The sequence below is a fragment of the Rhinatrema bivittatum genome, chromosome 12, assembly GCF_901001135.1.
Source record: "Rhinatrema bivittatum chromosome 12, aRhiBiv1.1, whole genome shotgun sequence".
NCBI classification, from domain to species: Eukaryota; Metazoa; Chordata; class Amphibia; order Gymnophiona; family Rhinatrematidae; genus Rhinatrema; species Rhinatrema bivittatum.
The window spans coordinates 20,930,589-20,954,690 of record NC_042626.1 but is presented as its reverse complement, the minus strand read 5'-3'; the positions used below and the strand labels follow the sequence as shown (position 1 = coordinate 20,954,690).

General features: G+C 44.9%; 1 protein-coding gene across 1 annotated transcript in view; it reads right to left on the bottom strand.

Moving 5' to 3' along the window:
- ARHGEF12 (Rho guanine nucleotide exchange factor 12) overlaps window positions 1-24,102 on the bottom strand; it is a 163,791-nt gene that overhangs the window by 37,568 nt on the left and 102,121 nt on the right. The window contains 12 exon segments of the mRNA XM_029572270.1: window positions 352-427; window positions 724-801; window positions 1,557-1,639; window positions 1,642-1,656; window positions 2,010-2,124; window positions 4,218-4,343; window positions 5,468-5,553; window positions 13,812-13,958; window positions 14,220-14,374; window positions 14,528-14,563; window positions 21,783-21,912; window positions 22,407-22,586. Of these exon segments, the coding sequence (XP_029428130.1) occupies window positions 352-427; window positions 724-801; window positions 1,557-1,639; window positions 1,642-1,656; window positions 2,010-2,124; window positions 4,218-4,343; window positions 5,468-5,553; window positions 13,812-13,958; window positions 14,220-14,374; window positions 14,528-14,563; window positions 21,783-21,912; window positions 22,407-22,586 (1,227 nt within the window).

Sequence of the window (24,102 nt, the reverse complement as noted above, 5' to 3'; positions counted from 1 at the left end):
CGCGACTCCGCTTGTCTGCCAACACATTGTCCACTCCCGGCAAGTAGGTGGCCCTGATTGGGCTCCATCCTGATGATGTCACCCATATGTGAGGACTACCATCCTCCTTGTCCTGTGAGAAAGCGCAATTTCCATTGTGTGGCAGATAAATCTTGCATCATTGAAGTTCTTGTGGCCTTGCACTGCAGCTGCCAGGGTTATAAACTGTGGCATTCCTCTCTCCACTCTTCCCAGTTTTTACCACTACTGTTCTGTTGCTTTTGCAATCTATTATGCAAGCTTTTACTTTGAGATTTTCCATAAGCTTACTTACAACTAGTACATTTTTTGACTGCAAAGTCAATGACTCACCTATAGTTTTATCCCGATTTACCTTCCAGGCCAAAGGTCCTTCATGAACCATTTTCCTCTTTGTTAAATCTAGATTCTATAACAAAAACAGTTATTATGAACACTAAGATCAGCCTCTGGGAGACTTTCATTTTACAACAATTCAACAGAGACCTCTGGATTCTGACACTACCAAATTAATTGGAATAACTTTAGTAACCCTTATTACCATGTTCCAATTCGGTATATGTATTACTAAAATCATTTCGTAAAAGCGCTATTGGCAGAATAAACAACAGAACATGGAGTCCTGATTATCATCACTATACCATGTCTCCCCTCCAGAGACCAAATGAGAGAGGATTTCTTCAACAATATGACTTTCATACTTACCCTGAACTCATCAAGCATTGGGTATTCTGCCTGCTTCAGAGAAGACAGGTCAAGCCGGCGCTGGTAATCCTCTAGCCGCTGGAAAAGACAGGATGAACCATCAGTTAATGGCTTGTTTCCTTTAACATGCAGAACAATTCCACAAAACGAACTAAGCTTCATCTCCCTTAACCCTCAGTATAATCCTTTCATCTTCCCCCCTTCTGTTTCCCGTTCTCCCGACCCTGCCTTCCTCCAGACCCCCACCTACTTACCATGCTTATAAATCCCCCCTCTCCCTATCCTCCTTGGTGTCCGTCCCTCCGAACTGTAGTTGATCCTGTCTAACTCACTCTGCTACATAATCATGGCATGTATATTTACAACCCTTGTATATAATTCTCAACATTTGAGCATGGTGTATTTAATCCACATATCCTGTGTATATTATTCCTAGTTATATAAACACTGTTTAAAAAATCCACTGTATAATGATCCCAACTGTTGAACTGACCCCTCTCCCTCTAAGTAACCGAACTATCTCCGAGCGAGTCATCCCCCACCGCTATACCTCGTTATCTGAACCTATCTCTGACTCCTTCCACCTCCAAGTTATTTCCCCCTGTTTTATTGTAACTTTGCTTCTGCCTCCGTGTTAATCCTCCCGAGTTCCATGTAAACCGATTTGATATTTCCTATGAAAGTTTGTATAGAAAAGTTCTAAATAAAGTATTTCTGCCTGTGGTCCCCATATTCTTCCTGCATGTCATTTACTCTCTCACCTAGATTTCTCCTCCTTTCCAAACCCTGCCACTTCTCTTTATGCCCTTGGACCCCAGTCCACCTTTAACTACCTGCTTATTTTCAGCCTCTTTTACAGCCTGGTTCACATGGTTTAGGATCTGTCGACAGCAATCTGCTGCTTTCTTCACCTTTCCTTCTCCTCAGGTTGCTCTGATGTAGAAAAAGGAAAACTCAAAATATGTTACAAGCACTGGGATTATAGTATGTGGGGTGGGATTTCTCACCCGGTCTGGAAACAAGCTTGCTGATTAAGGGTAAATGTCTACACAGAGAAGAAAGAGAGTTTGTGTGTGTATCTATGTAATTGAATTGGTAGGAATGAGGCTTCACAAGTCCTCCATTTTACACCCACAGAATGGGCCCTGCACACAGAGATTAGTAATATCACTGTTCTTAAAGGTATGCCAATATTGTGAATCCCTTGCATAGTGTTCTATAACTGCATATGGTCTCATTTCTCTCGGGAGGGAGAAGGTCATTATTAGGCTATATATGGAATGTACCTGAGTACTTTGCAATGTTATCAAGCAGCAAAGGATATTTGGTAAGCCTTTGCATCTCAGTGGGAATGATATCCTTCAGCTGTAACCGTCGGCACAAAGGATTACTCTCTGCATCCTAAAATTGAACAGTATAAGAACCACATTTGTCATTTTATTAGGTCTATAATTATCTGCATTTCTATCATATATTCATCAAAGAAACATCTATTACTTCACATTTCTGGTATTTACTTAAAAGATAAGTAGTTCCGCCATTTGTCATTTCTGAAATAAAACTCCCTTTCCCATTCAATAGTTCTACAGAAGACTGCTCATCTGATCAACACACATTTTCCTCTCCATACAATTAGTGGTGATGACTGCCTTGTCGGGACAGAAGCACTGGCTACTCTGTCACATGCTTCTCTTTTCAAGCTTAAATTACTGCTTTTAAAGAGTATCAGCAGCAGCCAGTGCGATTATCCTTCTAGAAACAGAATTCAGATCCCCCATCCATTTTTTTTGTTCAGACTCTGAACCTGTTCTTCAATAAAACATTCCTGCAAATGATGAAAGAGTGGAAAGTATACAGGAGCTTCATGACCAGTGACTAGAGAAATAACTTGCCTGAACTTTTCTGTGCTCACATTCACCTACAGACTCAGTACAATTGCAGATGAAGATCTTAGCACTGAACCCTAAAAGCAGCAAAAGCAACATGCATCATGTCCTGGTCTCATCGCTCTGTGGTTAATTTGATCTCTCTCTATGCATTTGCCATGGATTTAGCCTCAGCTGCCCCTTACTGTACCTACCAATAGACAAGTGATGAACTAACACCGTTCATCCAACAAAGTAAATATCTAATCCTGAGATTTTCCCATTGGAATTAACATTAGAAAATACATAAGAGCATTAGGCTTGCCATAATGGGTCAGACCCTGGGTCCATCAGGCCCAGTATTCGGTTTCCAACAGTGGCCAAGCCAGATCACAAGTACCTGGCAGGATCTCAAGGGGTCGATAGATTCCAAGCTGCCATCCCAAGAATAAGCAGTTGATTTCTGCAACTCTACCTTAATAATTGTTAATGGACTTTTCCTCCAGGAACCTTTTTTAAATGCAGCTATACTAACAGCTTTCACCACATTCTCTGTCATATTCCAGAGCTTAATTATGTTTCAAGTTAAAAAAATATTTTCTCTTATTAGTTTTAAATGTATTACCCAGTAATATTCATTGTTTATCCCCTGGTCTTTGTACTTTTCGAAAGAGTAAACAACTAATTATCATTTACTCGTTCCATTCCACTCATTATGTTCTAGACCTCTATCATATCTCCCCTCAGCCATCTCTTCTCCAAGCTGAAGAGTCCTAACCTCTTTAGCCTTTCTTCACAGGGGAACTGTGCCATCCCCTTTATCATTTTTATTTATTGGTTATACTAACTGCTACTCTCATTACCTAGGTCCGCTCGACCCTCTAATACTCCCTACTTGTTCGTTTGACCCCTTGTTAATTGTAACTTTATAAATCAATTTCTCATCTTTTTGTTTATCCCTATTGATCTGTAAACCGATGTGATATGTCTATGAATGTCGGTATAAAAAAGTTCTAAATAAATAAAGAAATCTTGGTCACCCTTCTATGGACGACCAAGATGATAAGAGGGGAAAATTCTGAAAGCCAAGCAATTATATGCTCAACTGGAAATTTAGGCACATAAGTTTGCACACAGAAATAATGCAGATTTTCAATTAGTATTAGATACCTAAAAATAAATCTGAAACTTTAGCTGGATGCTTAAATGGAGTGTCCAGATGGATATTTAAATTCCTGGTGCAGTAAGGAGTGGTCGTTTCAGTGACTTACTAAAAGTTAGCTTATGATGTTTAGTTGCAGGATCAAGCATGTCTGGGCCACCCTTTTTTGGGGCATCTACAGTCAGCTGTCTAGCACCACCTACATTCCTAACTTATTGCTTTGAAAATTCCTCAGGAAGTCTAACTGATTCTTTTGCAATTCTGGAGGTTTAACCCCTCTACACACTTTTAAAATTTAGGCCTATAACCGGCAATGTGAAGTCATCCCAGTAGCCAAATGAAAATGTGTATTGCTTCAAGCCAAATTCAGCTCTATTGCACCCTCTTTCATTTCTTGCCACAGCTACAGCAGACCTAAGCTATATCAGAATTGCCAGCCACAGCGCTACTCCCTCTTCTGGGCTTACCTGCATGAAAGACAAAAAGCGAGAATCTTTTTTCTGACGAGACTTAATCACCTCCAGAGCAAAGGGCTGGTTACTGCAGAAAGTCGCAGCTGCCTCTTTGAGCTTCTCTTCTCCTTCACCATTAAACTGTAAAATACATGTTCAAGTAGACTAGAATGGAACATGAAGACTCAAAGATATTTATAATTTTCTTAAACATTTTTCTCTCTATATAAAATTGTTCTAATGAATTTAGTACTCTTGAAAGATGCAAGGTTACAATGCTGAAAACTGAAGTCTTCCATTTAACCATAAGAGAGGCTCAGTACAGGCTGCAGCACAGAGTTTCCCCTCGCTGCCCTACCAATGCTCTGGAAAGAATAGCTTCAACATAGACTTAATGTGATATGAAAGACTGCACTTCATGCTTGTGCTTCCAGGTATTGTCACAAACTTGTGCACAGGAGAATCCACATTCGCTAGTTTATGAAGCCCAGTCTTCAACCTGAAATTACAATGTTTTGGAAAGGCTCTTCCTTCTCCAGGGGTTTTACCAGAGCATGCAATCATCTTCCACATAAGTCCCAGATTTTTAGATTTCGTTATTTGATAACGATGCTATCATTACTGGTGTAAGAGAAGAATGTTTATTTATTGATCATTGAAAGTGAGATTACTCTGCTGGACTCATACTTTTTGGGTTTGTTCTTTGGTACTGGAAGGAATAACTCCATGGTGATTTTCTGCCTGGTCACCAATCCAGAACCTTTTTGAACTTACTTCCTTTTCCCCATTAGGAAAGAAGGTGGAGACAGAAACCGGATCGGACCCGGTACCTTTATTATTTAGATAATTCCACTAGAATAGTCTAGGATAAGAGTAATTCATTCTACAGGCCAGGGCAATCTTAGGCTCTGCTGAGGCAGCCAATAGTGGTACCAATTAGTGCTAAGTTGTGATGTGGATACAACTAATTTCTAAAGGACACCCAAAGCTTTCAGCTGGTAATGACACTCGATCACTACAAACCTACATTAGAAGTTAAACATTCTGTAATCTTGTGCCAGTATGGGTGAGACAGTCAGTCCACTGTCTAAATTCTGTACAGTCATTTTCATAAGAGATGCATAAATCAAAAGAGGACAGGCTTTTTTCTTATAAGAAATGAACTCCTTTTCAGAGTGAGAATTTCAGCAAGCCAAAATTTCATGTCTATTGATGATCACCTATTCTTACTTTAGACCAAAAAAAATGTAAGAAATACCACTTACCCAGGTAAGCAGGTCTTCCCCAATCTGATCAATAACTGATGTCTCATTCCTTTTACGGATAGCCCTCATCTGCTCGTTCAATCCCACTGAAAACAACAGAAACAGAGTCAGATTATTTCTAAGTATTATTCAGAAGAACATAAGATATTTCATGCTGGGTCACGCCAAAGTCCATCAAGCCCAACTTCCTGTCTCTGACAGTGGCCAGCCAGTTCAGGTCACAAAGTACCCAGCAGGTGCCAAAAAGTAGATCTGTTCCTTATTGCTTACTCCCAGGAATTAATGATGACTTTCCCAAGTCTATGGGCTTCCCTCTGGAAACTTGTCCAATCCTCTTTTAAACCCTATGCTAGTTATCTTGACCTCCAGCAACAAATTCCATGGCTTGATTGTGCGCGGAGTGAAAAAAATACTATTTGTTTTAAATTTGTTAGTTGTTAGTTTCATGCAGTTTCCCCTTGTTTTAGCATTATTTGATAGGGTAACTAACTGTCCCCTATTTACCCATTCTACCCCAGTCATGATTTTATAGACCCCTTTTCCATGCCAAAGGGCCCTGACCTGTTTAGCCTTTCTTTATAAAAGAGCTGTTCCATCCCTTTATCATTTTTGTTGCCCTTCTCTGTATCTTTTCTATGTTTTAGATGGGGTGACTTGAACTTCACGCAGTACTCAAGGTACAGTCACACCATGGACTGATACAAAAGCATTATGATAGTCACAGTTTTATTCTCCAGTCTTTTCCAAATAATTTTTAACATTGTTTGCTTTTTTGTGGTTTTTATAACATTTTCAGATAAAAACTCTACATTGTGAACAAGTAATGCACATATCAGATGAGTGAATGACATGCTATAGAAACAAACAAACAAACAAACATATGCTCAATTTTATGTAGCAATTATGGGGGTCGTTTTCAAAAGGTTTTATATGTGCAAAATGCACTTTATGTATGTAAGTGGGCTTTTAAAAATTGCTACAATATATGCCATTGAATTGTCAATAAGTTTTACACATAAATGCATAAATGTTTATTTTAATATTGCTATGATAGTATGTTACATTTACACATGTAACTCCTTTGAAAGTTATCTTCCCCTATGTACAAATGCTGATATTCTTTACCTTACTTTATTATAATTGCCTAATTCAAAGCCAGGGAAATTCATTCAAATGACATTTGCCCCATACTTGCCAGCCAGTCCAAAAAAATCCAGACTTGTTGGTACCGTCCACATTGTAACAATGGTCAACTCAGCAGCTTTAGACTAAAACTTCAGAAGCACCTAAGTGGGCTCTATGTTGCCATTGCACACTGAGCTGAGGATTTCAAAGTACTCCAAGCTCCTTTTATTGATTGGTGATTCCTAATTCAGAACCCAGCATTGTGCACCAGTATTTGGGATTATTCTTCCCTTTGTGAATCTCTTTGCACTTGACCACATCAAATTTCATCTGCCATTCAGATGCCTGGTCACACAATTCCTCACAATCTGCTGCTATTTTGACAACTTTGTATAATATTTTGTCATCTGCAAATTTGATCACCTCACTTGTTGCTTCTTTTCTAGACCATTGATGAATATAATAAACAGCATCGGTGCCAGTACAGATCTATTGACCTGTCCCATTTGGAGAAATGACCATTTAGTCCTACTCTCCATTTCCTATCTTTTAACCATTTATCAATCCACAATACGACACTGCCTCCTATCCCATGACGTTTTACATTTTCTAAGGAGTCTCTCACAAGGACTTTGTCAAATACCTTCTGAATATCCAAATATACTATATAAGCTGGTTTCTCTTTTCCACATGTTTTATTACAACTTAGAAAAAAAACTAATAGATTAGCAAGGCAAGACTTCCCTTTGCTAAAACCATGTTGATTTCTCCATTCAGCCATATCTATTTATATGGCCAGTAATTTTGTTTTTAAAAATAGCTTCTACCATGTTGCCCAGCATTTATGTTAGGCTCACCAGTCTAGTTTCTCTGATCATTCCAGGAGCCCTTTTAAAAAAAAACCCACATTATATTCAGGTACTGTGGTTGTTTTAAACGATAGGTAGGGACCTTTGTTTTCAGTTTTTATTTTATTTTCCTGGCAATTTCAATGTTATAGGGAAAAAAAGCAGTGGAAAAATGACTTATAACAGGAGAAAATTAGTGGAAAAGTCATTTTTCCACTGGTTTTTTTTTGTTATAATATTGAAATTCCCAGGCAAAATAAAATAAAAACTGAAAACAAAGTTCCTCAATGATATGTTACAGATTACTAGTAACAAGTTTACAATTTTATATTTGAGTGTTTTTTCCAGAACTCTGGGGTGAATAACATCAGGTCCTGGTGATTTGTTACTCTCTAAAATTTCAGTTTGATCTTCTATGTCTTCCAGCTTTATAGTGATTTGCTTTAGGTGCTTAGAGTCTTCACCATCCAAGAAGGCTTCTGATGTAGGTATTTATTTATTTATTTAGAACTTTTCTATACCGACCTTCATGAATAGACATATCACATCGGTTTACATCGAACCAAGGTTAGAAAATATATAAATTACATCGAACAATGGATACATCGAATAAGGGCACTTAAAGAAAACTGCATCTTATGAGAAAAAGACACAAAAAAATAGTAAAAATGAACTGAGATGTTAAAAGAGAAAATCAATGATGTGAAGACCCCCCCCCCCCCCCGACGTCAGGACGACCAGCCAGCGGCGACCCGATTAACGGCGCGATTCCACCAGGGGTTTTTCCCCTTTGTGCTAACCTTTGTGGTCCTTCTAATATAATTATATTTATGTTTATGTTAATAATTTAACTTTTATTAATGTCATTTAGCTTTTTGCTTTGTTTAAAATTATTTCATTATTGACGTTTAAATGTATTAGACTAAGGAATTTTACTTCCTGCTTATTCTGTTTCATTGTAAACCGGTTTGATATGCATTTTATGCAGGAAAATCGGTATAAAAAAACTATAAATAAATAAATAAATAAATCAAACAGGGATAAGCAAGAACATTGGTGGACTTGGTTAATATCTTTCACCAATTGCATAACGAACAACAGTGGATAGCAAGACTAAAATGTATGCGGGTCGGTAATTTACCGGGGCAGTTAATATATACATTGGAGGCATCTAATGGCAAGAGGCTGAGGATGATGTTAAAAGGAGTTGCAATGCTAAGGATCACTTAGAACAAGAAGCTTAGGATCAAAAGATAAGATGCTTAAGATCAAGAATAAGCAGGCCCGTGAAAGGCCGAAAAAAATAGTGTCAATGAGAGGTTGTCTGTTTTTTAGGGAAACGCTTGTTTGAACAACCACGTCTTTAGCCTTTTCCTGAAAGTTAGAGGGCAGGGTTCCCGGCGGAGGTCTGAGGGAAGAGCGTTCCATTGGGAGGGACCAGCTGTGGAGAAGGCGCGTTTCCTTAGAGAGGACTTGGCGGGAGGAGCGTACAGGGTGCCTTTGTACGCTGTTCTGATTGGTCTGGAGGAAGTGTGGTGGCGAAGAGGAATATTAAGCTCAAGGGATGTTTGGTTGTGAATGGTCTTGTATATCATCATGAGGACTTTGTGAAGGATTCTGAATTTAATGGGGAGCCAGTGTAAATTCTTAAGAATGGGCGTGATATGTTCTCCTTTGCTGGTATGTTCCCAACATTCTCCTCAGCAAAAACAGAGGCAAGAATTTATTTAGTTTTTTTGTTATTTCTTTGTCCTCCCTGAGCACTTCTTTTGCCCCTTGGTCATTGAATGGTTCAACTGACTTCCTCACAGGCTTTTTGCTTCAAATATGAAAAAGGTTTTATTATTAGTTTGTAACTCTATGGCAAGGTTCTTTGCAAACTTCTCTGTTGGCCTGCCTTATTATTGTTTTACACTTAACTTGCTAGTGTTTATTCTCTTCCCTAATTTCATTATTTGGGTTTTCTTTCCATTTTTTGAAAGATGCCCTTTTGACTTTAATTGCCTTTTTCACCTCATTATCAAAATATACATGGAATACATTTCATCTGGGCTTTCAAGATCCTATTTTTAAACAATTTCCATGCCTCATGTAAACTTTAAACCTTTGCAAGCATTCCTTTTATTTATTTTTATTTTATTTTATTTTTAATTAATTTCTTCATGTTATTGTAGTTTCCCTTTTTAAAGTTGGCCATTCTTTTTGATGTGTCTGTGCCAATAATTTTACACCATGTTTATGCACTGATGATTTTTTGTCTTTTGGCACCGATGAATTTGCATTTCAGTGCTGATGATGCCACGTAATTGTCATATGGCTGAGCCTTCCGTGCCATGGTGTCATGGCACCAACGCACTATAATGCCCCATTGCCAATGATTCTGTGCCATGACACTGACGGCTTTGCGTTGTCATGTTTCGTTGCCGTTTCCACACTGACTCTCTGACACCGATGTTTCAGTGTTATGATGCTTTGGCATCAATGCATTTTCTCATTTCAAGGATTGCTTCGGCACCACACTTTCTTCAAGTGACTTTTTTTTTTTTTAAAGACATTTGATGGCAAAATTCTTGATGTCTTTTCTAACACTGTTTTGATCAAACTCCTCCAATAAGCTTGAAAGCCCATATTTGATTCTGAGGTCCCAAAAAGCCAACGCCTGCTGGGACATTCTGCAACACAGTTTGAACTGTCATAGTCTGGTCCAAGGCACTTTAAGAATAGATCATGTAGATCTGCTATAGCCATTTTTCTGTGACCCTTATCAAAGGATTTAAAAAGGGCTTTTCCTTCCCTTTCCAAAGAAGTCTTTGATAACATTTTTCTAAGTGAAAACACTGTGACAAGAGAGAATTCTTTCAACCCTTCGCATGAGCAGATGAAATAAAGACTGAGGGAACAGTTTAAAAAGCTCCAAGTTGAGGGAGAATGGACCTATTTGGCATCTTCAGATGACGTCACTCATCTTGTAGGATTAACCTCTCAACATCCAGGCTATGAGCAACAAGGCCTGGAGATTGGGATATCACAACCTGCCTTGATCTTGCCTGATGAGATTTGGGGAAGTCCCTAGACTGATCAGATGGACAACTCCCATAGGAGCAGAAAAGATACCTGTCTCGGCCAATAAGGGTCTATGAGGTGCGTTTTCTTTGGGGGGGGGGGGGGGGGAAGCATTTTGCTCTCCAGTTCAGAAGTTGTGCCCCTCCTGGAGCCTTAACTTAGTCCTTAAAGTAAAGGCATGTGTGTGGCATCATTTGAGCCTCTTAAAAGGACTACTATAAAAGATATCACTTTGAAGGTGGTTTTCTTGGTGGCGATTCCTTCCGCTAGAAGGATCTCTGAACGTCAAGCCTTGTCATGTAGAGATCTTTTCATTAAGAATTTCTGATTTGGGCAATGAGCATAGCCCCATCTCCTGTTGCTTACATTGAGGATGAAGGTTCCTCTGACCCCTGGGGGGGATGATACCTCGCAGTCTTGCTCAGACCCTTCTCCAGCAAAAGAAATCTCCACAAACTGGAGGATCTGAAGCAGTGTGTGCCTAGCATCCTCCTCAAGTCAGTATCTGAAATGGGATGGTTTCCGCCATCACCCTCAAAAACCCTGTTAAGGTTAAGTCCCCAGGTGGAGATTTCTTTTGCTGGAGAAGGGTCTGAGCAAGAGCAAGAGCAAGACTGCGAGGTATCATCCCCCCCAGGGGTCAGAGGAACCCTCACCAGTGACCATGGCGGGAACACATACAGAAGAATGTCCTTCGGCCAAGGCAGAACTAAGGCATCGACGCCTTTTGCTCCTCGTTCCCTTCTTTAACTGAACCATCTTGGGGCCTTGGCATTTCGGTAAGTTGCCATTAGATCCATGTGCGGCCTGCCCCATCTGTGACTGATGAGACCTATTGCTTCCTCCGACAGCTCCCACTCTCCGGGATCCAACTGTTGCCAACTGAGAAAATTTGCTTGTACACTGTCCGTGCCGGCGATATGCGAGGCTGCTAACAGCACCAGATGCTGCTCTGCCCAGTTGATTAATTCCTGGGCTTCCTGAGTCACCCTGCTGATTGATGTAAGCCACCATCATCGCACTGTCTGACAAGATCCTCACTGGCTTCCCCTGCAAAAGAGGTAGAAATGCTCATAGCGCCAGTCGCACTGCTCTCATCTCTAAGCGACTGACGGACAGCAATGCTTCCTCCACAGACCTTGAACACTGCTCCCCATCCAGAGAAACTGGCATTTGTGGTAACAATCATCCAGTCTGGAACCTCCAAGTCCATCTCAACTGGTCCCAACCAAGCCACCATGACAAACGGACCTGGCTAACTCTGTAAGAGGCAGGGGAAGCTGAAACTGCTCCGACAACAGGTCCCAGCAGGAAAGCAATGCCAACAGCAGAGGTCACATATGAGCAAATGCCCACGGAACCAACTCAAGGTGGAAGCCATGGAACAGAGAACCTGCAAGTAATCCCAGACCCTGGGCACTTGCTTCTCCAACAATCTGCGAACTTGCACCTACAATTTTGTAACACGCTTCTCGGTGAGAAAAACCTTCCCCACTTTGGTATCAAAACACCCCTCCAGAAACTCCAAGATCTGAGTAGGGGAAAGATGAGTCTTGGGCAGATTGACTATGCACCCCAGTGATCTCAAGCAATGGAGGACAAAGTCCATTGCCTGCTGGCAAAGGATCTCTGACTTCGCCTGAATCAACTAGCCATCCAGATTTGGATGAATCAAGATGCCTTCCCTCTGAAGGGCCACTGCCACCACACAACCATCATCTTGGTGAAAGTCCTGGGAGCTGTCGCCAGACTTAACAAAAGGGCGCAAAACTAAAAATGTCTTCCTAGGACCATGTATCTTAGATATCTTCTATGATTAGGCCGGATTCCTATATGGAAGTACCCCTTGGTTAAATCCAGGGAAGCAAAAGAACTCCCCCTTCTGCACCGTTGCAATTACAGAATGCTTAGTCTGCATCCAAAAACAAGGAACCCTGAGAGCCATGTTCACCCTCTTCAAGACAGTACAAAAAGGAGCCGCTTCAATTCCCCTGAAGAAAATAAAGCCCCACTGTCGCCTTAAAGAAAAGCACACCACAAAATTGTTTTTTATTTTCAACTTTACCTGCGCAAAGCAAAAGAACAAGAAAGCACTTCCCTGAAACCTGACGAATGGCAGCAGGCTCTGTCCGTCCTCCTAAAGATAAGGGAACTGGAACCACCAGCTTTCAACCCTGGGCAATAAGGGACTGAGCAATAAAGGGTCCCCAACCCCCTGCTCATCCACCTAAAAAATCAGAAGGGATGGCCCCCCCACCAAGACCTACCCCCCCCCCCAGGAGGCAATCTTAGAGACCAAGGCTTCTCTCACTGAATTTTCCTTTTTTAAACTAGTCTCAGACTACAGGTTATCCACTTCCACCATCTACTGGAGACAGAGAAATACTGAGGGACTGCAGGTGGCACCTCGGGTTATGTGGCAGTGGCAGTGAAATTCTCTCTGTCACCATCTGCTGGAAGGGAGGCAAAACCCAGGAGTCTGGACTGATCTGGGTACATATAGGGAATGACATCATCCACCCCTCTGATTATGCATGAGCTGTTTACATATGCATGTCTGGCTTGTTAAAAGCTGCAGGGGAGAGAAGTTAGGGGGGTGACCAGCAGAAGAATTCCATACTTACCAGAAGATGATACCCAAAGCATCACCTCTGCCCCTCCCTGCCCCTCCCTGTAGCAAAGCAGAAGAGCTCCTGTGTCCTAGAAGTCTGCAAGTAAGAGTCCTGCCTGTTACCTGGCTGTTAGTCTTGAACCTGTCTTTCTTCTCTTGGGCTCAGACCAGCCTTAACTCAGCAAGCGACTGAGGCCAACACCACCTGCTCCCTTCCGTAGAGACTGCTTTAGGTTAAACAGAAGGTAATCTCCTAAAGTTATGGTGTGTGTTAGCCAATTACATTTATTAATATATCCAAAGCAAGTTTACGTCTCTGATATGTTTATGCTTACTAATGTTGCAGAGCTTTACTCAGTAGAGGAAAGTGTTTCTTATTCTCACTGTTAAATCTGAAATGTCTGAAAATAAACCAAACAGGTGTCCTTTTCTAGACTTTTCAGATTTCATATAAGGTAATAAGTGGTAAGTTTTCATGGCATGGCCAGTATCCCCCAGAGAGAGAAGGGTAGGGGGAGCAGGCAGTCTCATCCCAGCTATGTATATCCTTATATTGCTTACAGTACTAATGTACCTGTTGGTGCAGGCTAGGCCCTTCATTTTAAAAAATGAGCTTGCAGTCCTAAAGGGACAATCTGTCCATAGGACTGCAGGCTCCCCATGCAATTTCCTAATTGCCATGCTAATATGTTCTTACCATGGAGCATTAGAATCTCATCCAAGTTTGAGAAGATGCTGCGTATGTCTGCAATTGATAGGATGCCCTCTCGAGAGATGCGCTGGCAGAACACCTGATCCAGAACAGTTAATTTGCGTACATGAGCTCGTTCCGTGTAGAACAGCTCTGCATGAGAAAAGGATACAAAATGTTAGTGATTTAATGAAGTGCAGCCCTGATGAACCCCATATAGAAAGGATGCTCTAGAGTGATCCATATGAGAAGCATCTGCTTCCAACTAGTACGCATAGTTACAATTTGTGCCAAATCAGCAGTAACGTCGTAAGTTGCTTCCATCCAGAATACATAGTTTGACAAACAATAATGAAATAGCCACGGGATGCCCCTTGGAATTCTGAGCTTGTACACCCCTTGTCCCCTCCTCACCATGAATCACTTCTTGTTGTTTAATTTCATGTGGTTTTAGACCTCTCAGAACTTCCCAGCCTACGAGCTGCTGCCAACTGGGAGGATCTGTTTCCATGTCAAAGTCATACAGCTCATCCTCACTCTGAATATCCCCAAAGCCCACACTGTCCAGCCTAAAAAACAAAACACACAGGTAAGATTCTAGGCATTGATTGCTCTGAAAGGCTCCTTAATCTTCCTGCCATTAGTGAGGAGTAAAATAACTCTATAGTCCAGTACTAGGGAATTAACTACTATTCCTTAAATCAACTCTCATAAATACTTACTTTCTGAAGGATTTCGGTGTTCCCAGTTCAGCTAATCTAAAAATTAGGGGGGGAAAAAAAGGGAGTCACAACCTGTTCAGGTAGATGGTGGCATCATTCGTGCCCATTAAAAAAAGAAAAAAAATAACTGAAATAGAGGGTTTAATACAATGCCTAGGGAGGGCAACTCTGAAACTTGCTGCAGGGCCTACAATCTTGTGAGGACTGCAAGAGGAAATTCAGCATAAGATGCTCAGATGCCGGTACTTTTGTGTTGAAGCAGGTGCAAAAGTACAAGTTAAAAGTAAGTATGAGGATGTCAGAATGAAATCCATACATGTACTTTTCATGTCCCTGCCCCACCCCCGTTCCCAGTACCACCCACGTCTGGCACATCTGAAAAGTATGACTGTTGTCATCCAATATGCATACTTTTAGTCACATTCACAAGGGCAATAATCAAACCCCATTTTTTGTGCAGTTAAGCATGCATTTACTCTCCTAAAATCTTTTGATTATTGCCCCTTCACCCTTTATTATTCCTTAGCTTGCTAATATTCAGGGTCCAGTATTAGGCAGTGCAAAACGCCAGATGGAAGAGAGGAAAATTAGTTTCTTACCTGATAATTTTCGTTCCTGTAGTACCAAGGATCAGTCCAGGACACCTGGGTTGTGACTCCGCACCAGTAGGTGGAGACAGAGCAAAACTTGTGGGCGGAGCCATATATAAGCCCCTGTGCCAGTCACAGCCCCTCAGTCATACGTAATGTCAAAGTAGCCATGCAACCAAGTAACAAAACTGGCTAGAAAATGCACTTCTAACTTTAAACTAACACCAAAAACTCCTACTCGAACCGGACTCCCCAACCGGGAGAGCTAAACAAGCGAACAGCAGAACTAAGAAAACATGATGAGCGGACTCTCCGTTACTGTAGCGAAGCCCTGCGGGCGGGATCCTGGACTGATCCTTGGTACTACAGGAACGAAAATTATCAGGTAAGAAACTAATTTTCCTTTCCCTGTACGTACCAGGATCAGTCCAGGACACCTGGGATGTACCAGAGCTAAGTTATCGAGGGTGGGAAGCAGAGAGTCCCGCTCGGAGTACCCTCTCTCCAAAACCCCCGGAATAGTTAGCCCGGACATCCAACCAGTAATGCCGGATAAAGGTATGCAACGACTTCCAGGTAGCCGCCCTGCAAATCTCCTGAGGCTACACCTGAGACGCTGCCACTCAAGACGCAGCTGGAGAGCGAATCGAGGGAGCCCAAAGACCCACGGGAAGTGATTTTCCCCCGCACCAAGTACGCCGAACCAATGGCCTCCTTGAGACAAGTGGCAAGCGTCGTGCGGGACGCCGCAACTCCTTTCTTTGAACCAGAGAACAAAACAAAGAGAAGAGCCGTGACCCGAAATGGATAATTGACCTCCAGACAGCGAAGGGGGGATCTTCGCACGTCAAGCTTCCGTAAGTCCCTCGCTACTGGATCAGAGGGCTCCCAGACCGCAAAAGCGGATAGCTCAATTGAAAAACATGGAAAACAGACACCCCTTTCGGCAGGAAGGAAGGAACCGTCCGCAAATAAACACCGGAATCGGAAATATACAAGAAGGGTTCCCTACAGGACAAAGCCCGTAACTCCAAAGCACGCCGTGCCGAAGTAATCGCCACCAAGAACACCGTCTTTGACGTGAGAACCTGAATAGTTAAGCGTTTCAAGGGTTCAAACAGCGCCGCGCATAAGCGGAGAGAACGGAATGGAGGTTCCAAGCTGGACAGGGGAGACGCAATGGAGGACAAAGGTGCTTAGCTCCCCGAAGGAAACGGGAGATATCCGGGTGAAGAGTCAGGAAAGTACCACGGACCTTACCTCGCAAACAACCAATCGCCGCCACTTGGACCCGTAGGGAACTACAAGCCAGACCTTACCTTTGGCAAGACCTGCCTGGAGGAACGCTAGAAGCCGCAGTAGGGACCACCCCACGCTGCACGCACCATTCCTCCAATCCACCCAGACACGGACATAAGCCAGGGACGTCGCCTGTGGCCTGGAACGTAGCAACGTGGCTACCACCGCAGCTGAGTAAACTTTTCTCTTCAGCCGAGTCCTCTCAAAACCATGCCGCAAGGCAGAAGTGATCCGCAGTCTCCAAAAAGACGGGGCCCTAATGGAGTAGACCCGCCATCCCCTGGAGCTGAAGGGGTGCCGCCACTGTGAGCTGGACGAGGTCTGCGAACCACGGCCGGCGCGGCAACTCCGGTGCCACCGGGAGCACGTTGGCTAGGTGCAACTCTATGCGCCGCCGAATCTTGCCGATCATCGGCCACGGGAGAAACCACGTACAGCAGAACATCCGTCGGCCCGGGAAGCGCCAACGCATCGACGCCTTCCGCCCCCTTATCTCGACTTCGACTGAAACATCGCTGAGCCTTCGCGTTGTGCCACGTGTCCATCAAATCCATGTGGGGCACTCCCCAATTCTCGCAAATGAGAGGCAACACTTCGACCGCCAGGTCCCACTCACCGGGATCCAGGCGATGCCGGCTGAGAAAAATCCGCCTGAACGTTGTCGACTCCTGCACCGTGAGAGGCTGCTATGTGGCTGAGATGGAGTCCTGAACAGACCATTAAGCGCTGAGCCTCCTCCGCCACCTGTGGGCTCCTTGTCCCGCCTTGGCGGTTGATGTAGGTCACGGTGGTCGCGTTGTCCGACAACACTCGGACCGCCTTTCCCCGCACTACCGGTAGGAAGGCTTGCAGAGCCCAACGGACCGCTCTGGTCTCTAGTCTGTTGATAGACCACTGGGCTAGCGACACTGACCATAGGCCTTGGACCGAGCTCCCTAGGCAGACCGCTCCCTGAGCGGAGAGGCTGGCATCCACGGTCACCCCCGTCCAATTTGGCACCAGAAGAGACACTCAAGAGGACAGATGACTGGAATCCAGCCACGAGAGCAGGCTGGACCTCGCGAGCCCCTCTAGTGGAAGCGGTAAGTGGAACTCCTCGGAAACCGGCGCCCAGCAAGATAGTAAGGACGACGGTAAAAGGCCGCAGATGAGCGAACGCCCAGGAAACCAGCGCAGGCGTGGAAGCCATATAACCCCGGACCGCAAGGCAGTCGCAAACAAGAAGCGCCGTACTTGAGCTGGCAGCTCGTATCTCCATTCGTGTGACAGGGACCTCTAGCCCTGCGACGTGTCGACAACGGCTCCCAGAAATTCCAAGGTCCGCGAGGGTGCCCGATGACTCTTGTTGAAGTTGACCAGCCATCCTAGGGACTGCCAAGGTATAAGACCCTGGCCAACTGACAACAGACATTGATCCTCGGGCTTCGCCCGAATCCACCAACCGTCCAGGAACGGATGGACCAGGAGATAATACTGGCGCAGCCGCGTCGTCACCACGACCATCACCTTCGTGAACGTGCGGGGGCCGTCGCGAGACCAACCAGGAGCGCTTGTAACTGGCAGTGCCGTCCTAAAACGCAGAACCTGATGAAGAGCAGGAACGACGGCTGAATGCCTATGTAATGATACGCCTTCGCGAAATCCAGGGAGGCCAGAAAACTCGCCGGTCCGCCCCGCAGCAATTACCGACCGAATCGACTCCATTTTGAAGGGAGAAAACGCGAAGAAAAGGTTCCAACTCGGAACTGTTCATTAATACGTTGAGGACCCACTGGTCGGACGTTATTTTGGCCCATTCTGCGAAGCAAAAAACCAACCTCGCCACTATGTTTGGAACGAAGGACTGAGGCTGCCTTAAGGCATGGACCAGCAGAATCTCAGTGCGAAGCCCCGGGCCCCGCGTCAGACGGAGATCCTCTCTGTCTGTCGGAACGCTTCCCCCTGGAAGGACTGTGGACACGAAGAGACCAGTGAAGACGTCGAACGATAAGAAGGCCCAGAGGACCCCTGGGGACGAGTTATCTTGCTACCTTTGAAAACGGAACCTAGCAGAATAGAAGGACAGAGTTCTGGACCTGTCGTCTGGGAGCTTGCAAATCCGGATCCCATCAAAGGAAAGCCTCAACCTGTCCACTCCTAACTGAATAACAGCTTTTCCCCTGAAAAGCCGTGCCCCAAGGAGAGCCTTGGAGGATCCATCCGCTGCCCAAAAGCGAAGTACCAGCAACCGGCGGGCCGAAAACAACCGTGACCATGAACTAGCCGAAGTACGCCGTAAAGTAAAGAGAGCAGCCGCACAAAAAGCGATGGCAGCCTGCAGTCGATCCGCCTGCGTGGCCTCGTGAACTGAAAAACCTGCCTTCGCCTGTAGAACTTGGGCCCAGTGCAAACTAGCCCGCCTGGCGTAGTTACCACAGATGGCAGCCCGGACCCCTCAACGCTGCAACTTCGAAGAAAAAACGTCTGTGCTACTACCGACACCGCCGAAACTATCTTCGGAAGCCGAAAACCGTAGGAGCTCCAGAGCGTCCTCTGTCAGTGGATAAAGCTTGTCCATTGCCTTGGTCCCCTTCAGACCCAGCTCCATAGTATCCCATTCCGGACAGAAATGTCTGACGCCGAGGAATGGAATGTGAAAGTCACTGCAGGACCAGTGAGCACCAGCAGGAACTGGGTCCACGTTCGCACCAGGTCGAGAAACTGCCGGTGGGGCTTCTAGCCCTAGGTCGTTGAGGATAGCCGGATTTGTGATGGTTTGTCCAGCCAGCCAGGGCAAAACTGTCCCCGAACGCTCCATCGGCCCCCCCCCAGGGGCTCTCCGGGCGGAACAACCTCATCCTGTGAGGGGAACTCAGACTCCGCATCTTACGGGACCGTACCCGGTGGTCGCCATTCCGTTGCTGGAGCCAGGGAGAAGTCTGGGCCCTCCCGGGATATCTTCTTCCATGGACCATCCCCCTTTGGGTAGCCATGCCTCTTCGTGCGGCTGCGGCCCTTGTACTTGAGTACCGTGCGCCGTAGGAGCGCGAAAACGGCCGAAAACAAGGACCCGGGATTCTGTTTCCGTGGACCATCCCCCTTAGGGTGGCCATGGTCCGCTATGCGCCTGCGGCCCTTAAATGAGAACCCTGCGCAGTAGGAGCGCGAAAGCATCCGAAACAAAAACAAAAACCAAAAAACAAGGACCCCGAAGGCGAGGAGGTCCCAACCCCGCCAGCCTCAGCCGGGGCCTCAGCTCCCCCGGAGGACCCCCCGAGGACCTTTGTTGAAGAGTCTACCCGGGAGGCAAGTCGGGAATCCCTGCCGGTTCGCGCTCAAAAGCGCGGGCTGACCTCAAAATGGCCGCCACTCCCGCGCTGAGCGGGAAGGGGTCAGCCGGCAAGACTGAAGCGGCCAAAAATGAGCGACGGTGATCGTGCCGATCGGGATCGGCCCCCCCCCCCCCGTCTGTCCTGGACGGACCCTTCCGACCGGGACGCAGGCATAGAAAATCCCCTCTTGTGCGAGCCCCGCGCGCGCGCCAAACCGTGCCCCTCGGCAACCAAGCGGTCGCGGCGGAACGGACGGCGGACTAACAGACCCGAAAGTACAAGAATTAAATCCTACCGCCGAAAACACTCCCCGCCCCTCGCCGAGCCGAGAAAACTTCCCCACCGGTGAATAGACGAGGAGCCGCACAAGAAAATAAAAGTACAATATTTTTTTTTTTTTTTTTTTTTACGCAAACCTGCCGCTGTTCAGAGTCCTGCCGCTGTCCAGAGTCCTGGGTCTCCTGTTTCCGTGGGGGGTGAGTGAACCGGGCTCCCCGGTGTCACCCCCTACGCTGCTGCCTGTGGTAGGCCGGGTCCTCAACCCTCAGCAGCGGCCTCAACCAGGGGGGGATGGTCCCCTCAGAACCTTCCCACCCCCCTGGGAGGCAGGGCGGACAGCTTCCTCTTTTCACTTCTCACCTTGAATTTCTTCTTCTTAATTTTTTTTTTTTTTTAAACCAAAAACCAAGAAACCGAAATCAGTAAAACCACAATGCCCCCGACTAACTAACAGTCGTCAGACACGCAGAGGCTGTGACTAGACCTGCACCACCTACTGGAGACAGAGTAAGACTGAGGGGCTGTGACTGGCACAGGGGCTTATATATGGCTCCGCCCACAAGTTTTGCTCTGTCTCCACCTACTGGTGCGGAGTCACAACCCAGGTGTCCTGGACTGATCCTGGTACGTACAGGGAACTTGAGTGATCTGCAGTAAGGTTCCAACTTCAGGGCTTGAATTAGACCAGGTGAGCACTCTTGGCCTGAAGAGGGGCATCAGTCGAGTGCTAGCCAACCAAAGTAACCGATTGAGGCATAAAGCCAAGAAAGTTGAATTGCACTTTCCACCATAATAAAAACTAGAAGTCAAGGGTGGGTGCCCAGTGGTGCTGCACAATAGGGATGTGGATTCGTCATATCTGTTTTGGCGGGTATGTGTGTAACTCGCCGATTTTCTAGTACACGCAGGAAAACAGAATATGCGTATATCTCATTATTAAAAATACATGCACTCCCTCTGTTTCCTGCGCGTACTAGAAAGTCAGCAATATATGCATGCATGTACCCACCAAAACAGATCTGATGAATGCACATCCTTACTGCGGAATGCCGTACAAAGGATCTGCATTCCATTCCGGGGTCAGATCTTCTACTCCCTAGGTTGGCTCGGAATATTGTACATGGAGTCCCAGTCATTACAAAATAGCACCATCTAGTGGCTGGATATAGCACCCATGATTGCAGTGTTCTGGCTGAGGACTGCTGCTCAATGACTGGAATAAATGAATTGGGAGGGAATATTAAAAAACGGGGGACTGCCCCCCACTGGTTTAGGTGAGAAGGAAGACTCATGGCACTGCAGCCCATAGAGGCTGGTTCCAACTAAGCTAGAAGCCCAGTGGAGTGGGAGGAATCATCAAACAAATAAAACAGATACAGAGCTCAGGTACGGCAACATGACACAGACAGGAAGGACGAAATGTGGGACCCTGCATAGAAGGATCACACAAATAAACAGAGACTGAACACAGAGACAAATTTCAGTCTGCTTTGAAATCAGCAGGTAAGCGCATATCTGCTAGGGAGCAGGTGTGAAATGTGTACACATATTTACGCTCATAATTTTGAAAGACAAAAATTTGCATGGAGTTTTTCTGCCTCAACTCCTACCATGCCTCTTTGCTATGCATGGAATCCCTTTTGTGCACTTTTACGTGCACAAATCCCTGGACAATTTTCAAAAGCCTATTTTTTTTGTGTGTGCAAATGCTTTTGAAAATTCAGCCTAAAATGTTCGCAGGGAGCTCCTGCTCCCAAACAGCTCTTTTGTAATTACCTCTCAAACTCTCCTTCATCCTCATGCAAATGTTCCAGTGGAGGAGAAGGGAAATCAAAAATTGTGTTGGATGTGCGTGGCGTGCTATCACAAGAATCAGAAGAGGACAACACTTCTGTCTGCTTCAATCCTAAGGGAGAAAAAAAAAGAAAGACATGATAATTATGAAAAGGCCTAGTCCATTACCACAGGATTAGCAGAAACTGAGGAGCAGTGTAAGAAATAGACACATAAAAGCCACAAGTCAGAGGCAAGATTGTTGTGGCACTGATTGCGATACAGTTTTCTGATACTATTTCCAATCTTTGTATGTCAAAGCAAGGTTTCTGTTGTATTCAGTTTATCTTGACATAAGTACCCCATCATCTGTGATCCACTTTGTTAATACAGTACGATAACAAGGGTCATTAAAACAAATCTTTGCACTACTATCTTTCATTCTAGTTAGTAACGTAATCTGGCTTAAATCGAGACACTTTCACAAATATTCTCATGATAGCAGATGTGGAAAACAGACACTAGTCACAGATTAAAGCGGCTCGTAAACCACACACATTACTCTTCAAATGGTCTTCATTCCGGTCTTCCCCACTGACTAACCAGTCTGCTGGGTTCTTCACTCACCGGTTTCATCTTTCCCTCCCTCTGGGGAGCTGTAGATGCCTGCAGTTAGGTGATAGATGGGGTTGGTATCTGTTCCCTCACTGTGGCGCATCTTTCCTGAATCAACAGGCTCAGGGCTGCTGGATGACGTAGGTAAGTGCTTTGGGTGACGCTGCTTGTGCATTTCCATAGCTCTGCCGACTAAACACATACAAAGGTTAGAAGTCTAGTGTTATAGAAGAATAGTCCACATTTCTATACCATCCTACTCCAAAAAATGGACATGGGGCGTTCTACATCATAAATTAAATACTGAGTGAGGCAGGCTCCACACCCTCATTTTAAGTCCAGCCCCCTCTTTCCTTTCTTCACAGGAAACACTGAGGTTTCCAGCCGATGCGATATGCCAAATTGAATATCGGTATTTAAAAACAAACAAATAAACAGGGATATTCTTGCTCTCCCATCCTTTCCTCAAACCTCACTTCCCTCTTTATTGGTTGCAGATATTTCTAGACTGTCATTATGATACACAACCTTTGAAGCAGCACAGCCCCTGTACCAATGTGCTTACAAATAAGTCATTATTACAATTTCCTACCAACTGAGGCCAGAGAGCTCCCCAGAAAGAAACTGTGGTCCACTGGCATCTGAAGGACAGACAGCATCTGCAGACGTATGCCCCATGTTTGGCTGATAGGCACAATGGACAGAAAACCCCAAACAATGCTTGCAAGAATAATCTGCAACAGCAGAGTCTGTGATGACCCTACATGCCAAAGAACCAGACATAACTGACCATGCAGGACAGCATCAAGAGTTTCAGGGGATGAAAGGCAATCCCTGAATGGGATCGCTAGCCCAAACCCCCGAGCAGGGAGATAAGTTAGCAATTCTTTATGTTCTTAGGCCTGAAACTCACCCATGCTGCACCCGGTCAAGGGCAGGGCTACCATCTTGTCTACAAGATAATTCCAGTGAGCAGAAAGGCACTTTGGACAATCCAGTGAAGTAAGGAAAGCTAAAGGCAGTACTGACCAGAACTTGGTGGAAAAATAGGGGAAAAGTGCAGATACACACTAAGATATACCACGAATGCCCTAGCTTTTCTTCCCTTCCCCATGACATTCCAACTGGAAATCGGAAGGAGTGAAGAACACAAAGAGGCAGACTGCTGGGCTGCAGGGGTAAGAACAAGGTTGTATATCTCAACCTCAAGCAAATAACTCCATGCCGATTCCAGTAGGGTGTTACCCACAGAGAAAGAGCCCTCAGCCTGCTTGGAACAGCTGAAACAGAGTGAATCCTCCAGGGAAGAAATCTAGAAACATTCCAGCAAGAGACAGGAAGCTGGGGTGGCACAAGTGCAAACCCCTGTAGAACAGGATTTCTTCACCAGCCTGGAAACCCTAAAGGTACCAGGGCAGGGTCAGTGTGATCTCAGAACAGCCACCCACAAACTTCCAAGTTAAGCTTCCAAGTTCTTGACTCCCGTTGATTGTAACTTTTGACTTATTCCTATCTATGGTTATTTATTGTTTACCTGAATTGTTCCTTCAGTTATACCCTCTGTTAAATGTAAACCGATCCGATATGGTTATTTACTATGAAGGTCGGTATAAAAAAAAAAACAAAAACTGTTAAATAAAATAAATAAACTTGGCTTAGGTATTAATACCTCAGCCCTGATTACATATACTTCCCCCAAGGAAGCACA